General features: G+C 45.0%; 1 protein-coding gene across 1 annotated transcript in view; it reads left to right on the forward strand.

The window, feature by feature from the left end:
• Nucleotides 1–6613: 6613 nt before the first annotated feature.
• LOC135378480 (solute carrier family 22 member 13-like) overlaps nt 6614–14069 on the forward strand; it is a 41175-nt gene continuing 33719 nt past the window's right edge. The window contains exons 1-4 of the mRNA XM_064611533.1: nt 6614–7124; nt 8712–8815; nt 9097–9251; nt 12123–12291. Of these exons, the coding sequence (XP_064467603.1) occupies nt 6795–7124; nt 8712–8815; nt 9097–9251; nt 12123–12291 (758 nt within the window). The 5' untranslated portion in view covers nt 6614–6794. The remainder of the gene's footprint in view (nt 7125–8711; nt 8816–9096; nt 9252–12122; nt 12292–14069) is intronic.

The following is a 14069-nucleotide window of genomic DNA, read 5'->3' on the forward strand; positions in this document are numbered from 1 at the left end:
TGCCTTGGAAACGATACAAATGACATCATACTGTTCATCATAAAAACAAGTGACATCACACTGTTCAACAGAGCCACCAACTGGGTACAGTTGAGCTACGCTCAAAGCTAGGGGGACGAGTTCGCGTCTAAAAGGCACGGTCTTGAGGGGATTACGGTGGTCTCTGAGAGAGCACGCGACTTTCGGTCCTACTTTTCTTTCAAGAAGAGGCAGTGAACAAGTGCCCATTCGTGGAACCCAGCCCTTCCCCTTCGGATTTGTTTCGGTATCAGTCTGTCTTCCAGTGTCGTGATGATATTTATATTCGTTGAGTTTCTTACGTGCTGTCCGGGACATGTATGTAGGTAGGTATGCCAAGAATTTTTATTATTATTAACCCTGTTTGAATCCCTCGAAAAACCATTGCACAGCACCAGAACACAAAGGCAACATAATGACCCAGTTTCACCAACCTTTTCAGCATCTGAACCAATATAAACGGTCATTAAACTATCTGCTTCACTAAAGGAGTTATTATTGAAATATTCACCACATCACCGATGGAAAAAAAAAGAAGTGTCTGTTAAGTTCAAGAATTGGCAACCCTTGATATTGGTTCAATTAACCAGAGTTGGTGAAACCGGGCCTATGGAAGTCACCGAAACATTCACGACATCGCAAACCAAAGTTTGTAAAAAGAATTGAGTGCTAGCATGAAGTTTTGGCAATTGTGAGTAGCATTTGAACTGCTGCCATTGTAGCTGCAGCATAATTACAAGTAATTCAGAAATAGGAGTACAAAGTTTGAGGGTACTCTACTCTATCTTCCTCTGCATGGTACTAAAAACTGTGATGATTCCAAGTGCTCATTGTCTTGGCCCAGATTCTGTAGCAGATTTATCAGCCATTTGTGTTCCTATTTGTGGTACTGTGGCAAACTAGCCACTCCACCCACATACAAGCATTCCTAGGTTACACATAACATGTAGTTGAAGTGTATACGAAGAGGGGAGTCAAGTCCTGTAGATCACATAAACAAAATACAGGTCCTACCTGAGGAAACTAGGACCTCCACGCGAAAGCTTGTACAAATTAAATAATGTAAATGTAAATTAAATTTGTATTACTTAAACAAAAATCTTCAGTGTCGGTTTCTGTATTTCGTTTATATAGCCTGTAGTTATAAGAGTGGTTTAAACCACCTCGCAGAAGTTGCAGATGTTGTCCAACTTTATTTTGAGATGGACAGGAAGTTTCATTGGATGGGGGATACTCTACCCCATAGCTGCTTGTGGTGTGAGGGAGGAAATAATGTCCCATGGAGGCCAAAATTGCCAAAAGAGCTTTGAGAGCAGGCATTCGTGGGCTTGATTTAGCCATAGGCCAAGCAATTTTAGAGAGAGGGGCAGGAGTTCAGATAATTGAGAGATCCGAAAATGGCAGTTTGGAAAGCTTGGTAGTATGGGCAATGACACATAATATACTCTGGGTCTTCTACAGCACTGCTGCGACAGTATCTGAGAGAGTCAACTTGCCTGAGGTGGTAATGACACTGAGCTGTAAATGCCCCATTGAGTCACAGTCCATGAGTCACAGTGCACCATCTTGGCGAGAAGTGTTTTCTGGCATCCAAAAACCAAGCTCTGGTTTAAGATTGCCCAGTATAGACGGGAGGAAAATGTCAGTTGTCCATTGACAGGAAGACTATTTATACAATTCATTGATGTGTTGGTGAACGAGATCTGCTGTCTACATGATCAGTAACAGTCCTTTGCTATCTTTCACTGTAATTTAATTAAACACCTCCCCCATGTGACGGTGTTCCCGGCAAAGTCTTACCTTGCTGAACCACTTTTCACGGCTCTTATCAAACATAACATTAGTGGTTCTTCGTAGGCTGAGGCCGAGGAACGCAAGAGCCGTTTACATGATGTTTACGTGATTACCGTCGTGACAAATGGTCGACACAGCAGTTTTGCGGTACGTTTTATATGTTGCTCATCCTGGACATTTTTCGCTACCCGATTTCCTGTCCAAAACAGCTACGACTGCATCAATGACGCGCGTGTTAGTACACCAAGTCATTACACGTCTGAAAAATACCTGACGAAATCGGCAGAAGAAACGTATGCTTTATTAGAGCTTGCAATGATTATCCTTTTTATGCAGCACATCCCGCAACACCATAGGGCTCCGTCGTTACTCCATTTTCTCAAATAGCCTCGTCCCCAATGGTAGTCGAACGGCCGAACCGCTGAAGCGTTGTTTTCCTAGTATTCATACACGTAGTTATTTACGCCTGTAACTTAATTAAATTAATGAATAATTGAGAGATACATGCTGAATACGACACAGAATTGCATAAAGACTCGTTATTCTGAAGTGTGACCTTCTTAAACACTGATTTTCTCACGTAAAACCAAGCTTGACACTGGACTGCATAGACCCATTGAGATTTTTTTTTTTTACAGCTTGGATTTCAAAGGATTGGAATCTGAAAGGTGGATTTCTTAGCATGGATTTCAAAAGATTTATTATTAAGAATGGGTAACAGGGTACAACCCATTCGAGGGTTGAGCAACAGAGGGCCAAGAACGTCCGCTGGCCCAGAGATGATAGGAGTGACTATAGTATGTGCACATTGTAGTTGTGTGTAGTGCACACCACAAGTAATACGATGGGGTGTCTGGTTGCAAAAGAGAGAGAGAAAAGACACTGTACACACGAGCTGCTGCGTGTTTTGCATGCGCTAAGCTGGTGCAACTCATGAATGAAGTTGTGTTGATAGATATCGATAGATTCCACGCAGTGGAATGCGATGGATTGCGTGCATTGCATATTATATTATATTGTTATATATTATTATTATATATAGATTCCACTGCGTTGAATCTATCGGTGCGAGAACGTTAGTTACAATTGCTGTCGTCATTGTTCGCAGAGGCGCCGGTGCTAGGTACCAAAGCCAAGTACAACGAAAATAGTTCAAATTCGATATACCGATGTAGTTAGCTTAGTATCAAGTTTCTAGGGAGATATACGAAGATTATTTGATATGCCCCTGATGGATAAAGTAAGATTGTTCATGACTGGCTATAGGTTTCAAAACACTCGTTGGAAGGTATAACGACTGAACGTTTTGTACAAAGTCTGCGCAGAATGGTCGATGATAGCGAATAAACTTTTGAGTAACGAGTGCCGAGATTAAATTCTGGTCTTGCGTTATACTGGAAGATAAAATTTCATGAACAAGTGCGAGTCCAGACAAACGCAGCCTGTGTTCAGCAGTTAATTTTACCGAGGCGAAATTTACTTACCCTTACGCTATAACGTGAAGATTGTGACATGGGTCTGCCCGTGATAATAACGCTTCCAGGTCCATTAGTTTGCCACATGACACATGGAACAACATGGTTAACAAGTGTTACCTGAATACTGTAGTTTTCTTCCCTGCCACAGAGCCTGACATAGGGAATTCAACGGTTTGTTGTAGTGCGTTCAAAGAGCCTCCCAATAACTCCCCCTCCCCCTAATTTTCGAAGCGTCAGCGTCCTGACAGCTCGCCTTCCTCGCACGTTCGCGTGCTTGACGACCACCGATAGAGCATAGCTCTCGCTGCGCCTCCTCACTGATGGAGGTTCAAGGAGAGAGAGAAATCTGTTTACTTGAAATATTCCAGTTGGGTGACACCCATGAGGGGCAACGACGACGATGTGATCGACTTTTAGAGCTAGAGCACTGGGCGGGGACACGCAAAACGCACACACGAATCATAGGTGTTATTGTAGGGACCCCTCACAGAGGTCTGAATGCAAGAGTCACGGTTTCTTACATTGTTCTTTTCTTCTGTCTTCGGCTAAAAATACAGCCGTCCGTGCCTAGATGCCTTTTCACGTTTCTCCGTTCCTCGTTCTTCATGTTACTCGAGAGCGGAGACAGTTGCACGAGGGTGGTTAAAAACTGTGCATTTTGGCTGGTCTTTTATTTTGTCACTCAAAAATTCAAAATACAGGGTTGAATAAACTAAGCCATGATAAAATAGAAGAAATGGAAGTGCTGTAGTTCACTAGATCAACTAACAAACGGTTTGGCCTCCTTGATGCATTATACTTTGCTCAACCTTGTATTTTTCTTTTCTTTTTATTGTTTTTTCTTCTTTTTTTGAGGGGGGATTCTTTTCATTTTTCTTACGCCGTGGAAAGACAGGTAGAAACCGTGTTTTGGATCAAATTCCCATTTTTGTCGAGGCCTCGCATCTCATCTGACATCGCACTACACATTGTCGAGGCTTCTGACGTCTGCTTCCGTAGGCCAAATAAGAAAGCGCATTGTCAGCGCTGTCACGTAGCCTTTATTGTTGCACTGAATGTCTTTGTTTCATGTTATCGTGATTGATGTGCTAATACCATAAGCTCTGGTATTCCCCATATTCCCAAGCAGCACACAATATATGGCCCATATTGGCTGGTCATTGGCGATACGGGTCCAATATGGGACCCGTTTCGCCAAGACTTCCCCGATATTGGCTGAAACTGGGCAATATTGGCCCTATATTGCCCAATTTGAGACAATATGGGGAAAATTCTTGCAATATTGGCCCCATATCACCCGTGTACACCACATATTGACTGAAAATGTAGAAAATGGTACGTACCCGTGTTCCACAAATGCCCAAACAGCACGGCAGGATTGGACGTTGTAGCGTGTGAAATACCCTATTCAGTACGTCGTTACCTCCGACAACTTCCCGCAGATGATGCACAATGTTCGAAACAGTCAACATACGTGGCAATCACATTGTAACATTCACTGGAACTCGACAACTCAAGTTTCCACTTTCTGGAAGCAGCTGCCATCTTGCTCCGCGATGCCAATGCCAATCGGTCGAACCGACTGAGAGCGAGCGTGGTCGTTTGAGCGAAATCACGCGTCCCACAAATAATGCGCATGCGCAACATTCGGATCGGACGTTTCATACGGGCTAAAATGTCGCTGGTTCCTCTAATGATAACGGAATTGCGGCAGGTTAAGTAAAAAACACAATGTTTGATAGAAAGGGATGGCTCTTCTGTAAAGTTAGGTGTTTTCAAGTTACTGGAAGCAGTGTGAGTTGCTGAGCCGCATGTCCGTCACTGTCACGAAAGTGTTTCGCTGCTTTGTACTCTGAGCGGGTTGGAAAATTTTGGTTCATAGACTATTGCGATCCAAATGAAGGCTTCTGAGGGATGTTTGGCATTGGTAGTTCCGTGGGACCGCCTGTGTCCTTCAGCAAGACGGGCGTAGCACCTGTTCTTCGTTTTTGGGGCGAATAGTTTTTGTAATTGTATGCAACGTGGATCGATGAGTTCGTGGATATTAAACCGGATGATGCTTTATTATTACACGGACTCCCCGTTGGCATTATCACAGAAATACGGCAATATTGGCGCAAAATGGGTTTGCTAATATGGGCAGCCCATATTGATGCAATATGGAGCCTGGTTGCACTCCTCATGTTGGTCCAATATTGGTAGCCCATATTGGACCAATATTGGCAATCTTGGCAGCCCATATGGGTCCAATATTGGACCAATATTGGCGTGCTGCTTGGGTTCCATGCAAAACATATGTGACCGGTGTGTTCGAGAGCACGCATGTGTCTCCCTGAAACGGTGTCATCTAACCACCGTGTCCAGGATGGCAGATGACGCTTCACTATGGCAACAGCAGCGGCGAAAATGCATGCGCTTGAAAGAGTTTCGGTTCCGCACTTCTCACGTTACGCGTGCTTCGGTTGGGGCAACGGTGGCACATTTTGGTTGGGCTTGTCCATGCAATGAATAAGCGTTTTATAGGCCACGTATTTTTCCGAAGCCACATGCAGGCGCAGACTAAAAAAGAAAGACATGCAGGGAAAGAACCAGTCCTAGGTATCAGTTCTGCGATGTCCCCAGTTCTTCCATGGTGCAGTGCTGGACAAAAGTTTACGGAACACGCTCCGGCGTATTCCTTCCTCAGAGTGACACGCTAACAGCGAATAGTATACCGTACGGACTTGGAAACGGTTGACTGTGTTACCTAGGCACATATCTGTATGTCCGTATGGTACTATTCGCTGCTAGCGTGTCACTCTGACGAAGGGGGGTGCGAGAGCGTGTTCGGTAGTTTTGTCCAGCACTGCATATCAATTGACTTCGTGACTACAGTCCTTACAGTGTGCAATCTTCGACAAGATGTGCGCAGGTTGCAACTTCTTCGTCTGCAATGTAGTTTGAGTAGCCCGTGACTGCAAACCCAGCGGCACTATGATTCTGAGCTTTCATGGAGCCCTCTGTATACTCGATAGCACACTAGTCGCTCTCTGTTCGTGGTTGTACCTTAAAACCCCCTAGCGACCACAAAGCACAACGCGTAGCTTGTCATCGCGATATAAGGATAACGCATCCCGATATCGCAACGATGACTGAAATGGATGCGCGTGTAGACAAGGGCATTAGCTTCGTCCAGCAACACAACGTTTACAAAAAAGAATCGTGGTGGACAAACCTGATTAGTCCCTTCTGGGTATCCTCCGACACTTAACTTCGAGTACGTTTATCATCCGCAGCCAGCGATAGCGCAAGAAGGTATGATAAACGTCTTGACTGAGTGATATCTTACTGACTGTGTCCCTCATACGCTGTGGTGTCTCTCAAAGTTGGGGTCGCTGTTCCAGTACCCGTACCTAATGTGTAAATGCAATACATTGTCTCACCGAAAAGAGAACACTTCTAAGCTAAATACGGCGAATAGTTATCTGGTAACTAGAACTCATCGTTGTCGACGTCTGCGAAGAAATGGCTTTCTGTCACGCTCTGGAGAAGTTTGTCGGCTTCGGACTTTTCAACAAAACCTTGTTGACTGCTATCATCATTCTGCAAACGTGGCATGAAACGTTGAGCTACTTCGGACACTTGTTTGCGCTGCTAACGCCTGACAACCAATGGTGTATCAACAACCAGAGCGAATGGAAGACGTTCAACGAATCCACCATGAAACCCGGAGCCTGCCAGTTTCTGGAACAGTCCAAGGACAGTGAGAATGTTACAGTCATCGTAGACAAAGAATCCACGTGCGATTCTGGTTGGATCTACGACGACAGTATATTTCTCACGGCTACCATGGAGGTAAGTGGTACATATTATCCTATATTTTATGCAGACAGCTGACGATATATACTGCACGACATGTGTTTCGCTAATGCAAACTATTCCACGTCTGTTGTTTAGGAAACGATTTACTATAGTGAATAAATATTTCTTCATCCTGACCAATTGCCTATCGATATCATAAGACCTAACATCGGGGCCTAAAGAACAGATATCGAACCATATATGTAGTCTCTGTTGTCTCCGGGACAGCTACAGAAACAAAAATAAAAAAGACAGACAACACAGTTAATGATTTCGAAAAATCTCAAAATATATAGAGAGTAATATAATTATAAATACTATGAAGCTTTGCGAAAGTTTGAGTGTGAGGGCTTACAACATCATACATAGAGTTCACACAAGGCCTAGATCTCCTCAAACATCCGCTTCCATAAAAAAACGTCAACGTGGTTGTCGATCGTCCGTGATGGGGATATTTTATTTCTCTACGCGCGTGAATACGTGCCACACGGTTAGTGCAATACATGGAGAGAAATTGAGACACTCCCCATGCTAGAATTCGGAGGGTGATGGGCTTTGCTTTCTGTATGACATACAAATAAGCTGGGATTCTTCCGTTCCGCAAGGAAAAAAATCAGTTAATTTTTCCTGCGACTGGCCCCTCACCGGTATCGTAATTCCACCCTGTCGCAACGCTATGCGAACGTTAAAAAGACTCCAAAATGCATAAATTTCTCCCAGCGGAACGAAAGATTCTCAGCAAGCTTCTCGTCACGGTGAAATGCTCTAAAATTTCCATTAGACACATAAGAATGCAACATTGTTATAGTAAAGCTATAGCATCCCGGCTACATTCGCCTCCCGGAGGCTCCTGAGAAAAAGAAAAGGAAAAAGAGTAACAAAAATCATAATTTGCGGAATCTCCACTCGAAAACTGTGCTCGAAAACTGTGACTTGATGCTCGGGTGTCGCGATTCGAGAGAGAACACATTTGTTGACCGATGACCTCTGTACTTCCGGATATAGTACCGGCTGAGCTCCCCACTAAAGAAGCCTTAACTATAATGGGCAAAGCATGCGAAGCACATGAAAGCGTCGTCCCCATAGCTGATGCTGTTCAGTATGGAGTTCTTCCACCAACTCGCCTGCATGTATTTCGTTTTGTAGGACGGATTTCACCAGTGCAGAACATAATATGCAGGTGTTCTCTCGTGGGATTATCATTCGCTACTACAATTCGCAAGAAACTGTGGCGGATAATCTTTTGCTTCATGCAAATATCAGAGATGAAACCATCTATTTATACTGTTATAATGTATATATTGTTACTGCAAAAAAGACGGTAACTCATCTTGATTGCTCGATGGAGTTTATTGTTCTAGGGGCCGTCCAAGGAAAGGTAAGTACCAAATTTTTATCCACGGCTGGGAGACACCTGGTGTTTGTTATTCTAAGGGCCAGTTATGCAGTACGGAAGGCACCCACTTTGACGATATGATTGTTTTGATTGTTTTAATTTCCTTTGAGATTCTGTTTCAGCAAAAGGTATATTTGTGTATAACATGTGTAATTCGTAGTGACTGCATCCTTGCTTCCGCGCAGAAAGCTTGGTTGTGCGGGGAGAGCAATCAGTTGTACATCATTCATACTTGCCACTGGGTCGGTTCGATCGTAGGATTTCTCATATCAGGATTCTTAGCTGACAGGTGAGTAATCGCATCTTGGCTTAGAACAAGTAATGAGAAATATTTTAATCTCCTACTACAACGTGAACGAGGCGCAATGCTGTGTGTCTTTGAGCGATAACATCTCGCATCTGCTTGATACGCCTCTAACATTGAACCTTGCAGGGTTTGCAGTAAATGCCCATCGCTGATCGGATAGCTCTATTCGCATCTCATTCGCTACTGCAGCGAAATTAAGTCTGCGCAAAAAATGCTAATGTGAGACAAGCATTTGTGAAACATGATTTACGCTCCGCTTTTAGGTTCGGAAGAAAGAAGACAGTTTGTGGATTGCTGCTGATGACCATACTGAGTAATCTGGGAAGCGTACTGTTTACTGATCACACCGCTTTCTCAGTCTTTCGTTTCTTCTCTGGTGCTGGTACATACACAGCGTCCACCTCTTGTTTTATACTAGGTGAGTATTTCCTTTCCACCTGCTGTGTATGGAAACGTCTCTTTCTATCCTTTTGTGTGTTGCTGCCATCGCCATTCATTCGGGGAAATAGAAGAAATTCTGCTAACGACCTCAGTTGTCTGACGACGTAAACCCCCAATTATTATTACTATTATTATTAATTCTGCTAAAGTTGGTTGTCTCTCTTCCTTCCCTCATCAGTAGAGAGGAGTAGAGGTAAGGTACATGAAGAGAAATACGTCTAACCATTGCTAAAACCCACTATCCTCCCCGTTCTACTGAGGAAAGCAAAAATACTAAAATGCAGTATTTTTACTATATGGTTTCTTTTATGTTTTTTTTAATAACTGAGGTACAAAGATGCGAAAGCCAACTTCTATAGGAACTCACCCTATGAGTGACAGGTTGGGCGGATACTGAGAGGAATGCTACTGGTGCTCCTTTTGTCTTTCTGAGAATGCTTTGTGGAGTAGTTGATCACGAACCCACTGAGCAGTGCATTGAATAGGTCTGTAGAACTTGACTACAGTTCTTCCCGGGCCTGTGGCAAAAAGCATCCACAAAAGCCCACAACGTCACACAGGGCTGACAGAACCTAGGCCACGTAGCCTAATGCGCACAGTGGCCTATCCAGTCTCGCAAGCATGGCGGAGGGGAGAGGTGGGGGCACAGCAAAAAGTTGGACGGGCATGTCGCTAGATATTTGGGGGGGGGGGGGTCAATAAATCGTAAATCTGATGCCCCCGATCGCCCCCATGTTTCACATGCCCACTATCCAAGACGACACTTCCACTGATGTCATCGTCGAATCGCGGTCACCTGCAACCCGCACAAACTTCGCAAACTTTCCAAAAATCATCCAGTCTTGGTAAGAGTGAATCGAGGAACGAGGGAGGGGTAAAGGTGCGCCCTGAACGTCGCTTAACCCTGTGGCAGGGTGTTATATATGACTCGTGGCACCTGAAGCGGGTAAATGCAGCGCGTGAGCTGAGAAGACAGACAGCGAAAATACTCCAAAAGCCGGGAGATGACATAACGAAAGAAAGAGAGGACTCCGACTTAGCGTAACAAATAACAACTTTAAGCAGACGTTTCGCCTGTCATACGACGGGCATCATCAGTGCAAGACTGAGCGGGAGAGCCAACAACGAGTCGCTACTTAAGGAGATGACAGTATTGTTCGGGAAGGGGGCCACGGTTTTTGTTACAATGCAAGGGATCAGCGCGTATGTGCCACGATTCCAGGAGCTTCCCCGGTCCCCATCTTTGCTCGCGTGCCAGGGTCACCGCGTTATCGTAGTCGAAACCATGCCCTGTGTTCCAAGAATGCTCGCTGAGTTCAGTCTTAAGCCGTGTGGCATGTGTGGCGTTCCGGATGTCGCTCTTGTGTTCTTTTATGCGGGTCCTTCTTTTTCGGCCTGTCTCGCCAATATAACACGTGTCACAGTCTAGACATTGTAGCTTATACACCACGCCAGACTGGTCTTCTGGGGCGACAATGTCCTTTGACTTGGAGATGAGGCTGCGCAGTTCAACGTGCGGTCGGAAGGTCGTCCAGATTTCCAATGGAAGTAGTGCCCGGCGGATAGATTCTGAAACGCCTTTGACGTATGGAATTGTGACCCGGGTCATGCGGGAGCGGAATTAAATCCTCATCTTGCGGTTTACGTAGCTGCATACGTTTCCGGGTGTCCTCAATAAACCTGTGTGGGTAGCCTCGCTTGTCCAGGGAAGCGGTGATCGTCGCATCTTCACATGCCCGTAGCTCGCTGCAAGATGACAATTCCTCTGAACGATGCAATAAAGTTCGCACCACACTTCGCTTATGTTCCGTGGGGTGATGTGAGTCAAAACTTAGGAAAGTGTCCGTATCGCAGGGCTTTCTGTAGACACACGTATGGATGCTCCCGCTCCGGCCTGACCCGGGTCACAATTCCATACGTCAAAGGCGTTTCAGAATCTATCCGCCGGGCACTACTTCCATTGGAAATCTGGACGACCTTCCGACCGCACGTTAAACTGCGCAGCCTCATCTCCAAGCCAAAGGACATTGTCGCCCCAGAAGACCAGTCTGGCGTGGTGTATAAGCTACACTGTCTAGACTGTGACACGTGTTATATTGGCGAGACAGGCAAGCGACGTCCGGAACGCCACACATGCCACACGGCTTAAGACTGAACTCAGCGAGCATCCCAAGCAGCACAATGTACTGAAAGTCGAGTGCCATAGGGGTGGACGGGTAGGTGGAAGGCCTTGAACACGCTCGTAAAACTAAAGAACATTGATAAGACACATATCGTCCACCTCTATTGCACTCGACTTTCAGTAAATTGTGCTGCTTGGGATTCTTGGAACACAGGGCATTGTTTCGACTACGATAACGCGGTGAACTTGGCACGCGAGCAAAGATGGGGACCGAGGAAGCTCCTGGAATCGTGGCACATACGTGCTGATCCCTTACATTGTAACAAAAACCGTGGCCCCCTTCCCGAACAATACTGTCATCTCCTTAAGTAGCGACTGGTCTTGCACTGATGATGCCCGTCTTATAACAGGCGAAACGTCTGCTTAAAGTTGTTACTTGTTACGTTAAGTCGGAGTCCTCTCTTTCATTCGTGAAGACAGACAGACAGGAAGAAAGGAACGGGGTCTTCACGACGTCACATATATCTATCGGCTATTTCCGTCTGTCCTTTCTTTTCTGTTTTTTTGTTTTAATTTGATTTGTTCGCCGGCCACCGCACAGCAAAATTATTTTGAGCGAAAACTCCTAATGGGCAACTTCCGAATCAAACAGGGCTTGGAGCCAACCTAAATGTCGTCTCATTGCTTCTTGGTGTGTTGGTTTACCATTGGTCGTACTGTCTGCAGTCATGGAGTACACCATCGCATCGAAGCGGACACTGGTAGGATTCATCTGGGGATTGAACTGGACGCTTGCAGGCACTGCGTACCCGTGGTACGCCAGCTATATATCCAGTTGGCGGGGACTCTTCATCACCACAGCTGCAGTGGAAGCTGTGTTGCTATTTGTTTTCTGGTAAGTTTCACACAGTTATCAGGTGTATAATTAGCTTTCGATTGGAAAGAAAAAAGTATGATGTGTGTGCTACTCGAAGAAGAATTGGGGGCGGGTCAGCAGTGTTCAGGCCATAGTGTTTTACATGAAAACATGGTACTTGCTTACTTGCTACTTGGCGGGGTTTTAGTGAAAGAAACTGTACACGCGGCCAAAATCGTTCGCTTCGAACGACACGGCGACGGCGCTGCGCGCCGCCTGCCACCGCCGCTGCACCTGCGGTTATCTGACGGGATCTGGGTTCTCCATGATGCCGAGTCCCCCCTCCGCACTGGATGAACCCCATCATCTTTTTAGGTCACTTTCACATTCGCACAAGTCGAAATTGCCTCGCTGGTGGAGTGTAATGTCAGCTATAACTTCAAACGTATTCCATTGGAGTGTGTTATCGTCCTCCATCTTCGACCTCGAGCTTTGTGAATGAGTTGCATGACGCATTAAATGTTCTCGTGAATAGATTTTCCGGATGTCCCATAGCGTTAGGGGGAGACTTTAACCACCTGAGTATTAACTGGCGTGATGTCATGTCTGAGGCAGCCCAATCGCATGTTCAATTTAACGCTTTTGCAAATATGTGTCACGATTTCAATCTCTATCAACTTGTACACTACCCGATAAGAATAACATCCACAAGTGGAAATATCATTGACCTTGTTTTGACAACTGCACCTGAACTTGTCGTTAATTTATCTTGCATAGACGGGATTAGCGATCATTCTGTCATTCATTTATTTATAACATACATTCCAATACAGAGGCGCGTGACATAGAACAAGCCGATCAGGAATTACAACAGAGCTAATTTCACAGGTATTATAACGATGACCGCAGTGTGTTTTTCGGCACATTTCTCACGGATTTCATTTCTCGTTGTGTTGAACATAACTGGTCACTATTCAAAGTTAAAGTGCTGGAACTCATCGACAAATACATTCCCCTGGCGTACATACATCCTAACTCAAAGCTTCCGTGGTACAACAGACGTATTCAACGACTATGTAACAAGAATAAGCGACTTTTCAGAGCGGCTAAATCATCCCAATGTGCAATCAAATAGAGTAGATACCTACCATGCAGCTGCTTCCTAGTACAAAGATGTCATCAAGGAAGCTAATACATGATTACAAATAATCAGAAACATTTCTGGAATACAGTGAATAGCCATCAGAAGTGCAACTCCTGCATAACACTAACCGCCTCATCTGAGGAACACATTCCTCCTCCTGAGTGTGCCGAGGTGCGTTTTCCGATAATGCGTTTTCCGATGTATTTTCTCGCACTGCAATAGCCAACATACCCCACTATTTTTTAAAAAAATTACGTTGTTCTGGAACCCATTACCGTTGACCCCTTCGGAGTAAAAAAAGTCATACAATCGTTAAAAGTATCGTCAAGTTCCGGTGCAGACGTTGTCAACTCGAAGTTTCTAAAAAAAAATTACTTCTTGTTGCTCTTCATTAATCTTATCTATGATTTTCAAACAGCCATTAGAAGAGGGTTGTCTACCGAGCGATTGGAAAACCGGAAAGCTCGTTCCCCTACACAAATCCGGCGACAAACCTTCTCCAGCTAACTATCGTCCAATATCTCTTACCAGAATCTCATGCAAGGTTCTTGAGCACGTCATATATTCCCAGCACAGTCAGCATGGATTTCGGAAATCATTCTCCTGCGAAACTCAAATGGTATTATTCGTACGTCACTTGAGCCTTGCTCTTGACAAGAGGTCACGGACCGAC

This window comes from Ornithodoros turicata, chromosome 1 (assembly GCF_037126465.1).
Source record: "Ornithodoros turicata isolate Travis chromosome 1, ASM3712646v1, whole genome shotgun sequence".
Classification (NCBI taxonomy): Eukaryota; Metazoa; Arthropoda; class Arachnida; order Ixodida; family Argasidae; genus Ornithodoros; species Ornithodoros turicata.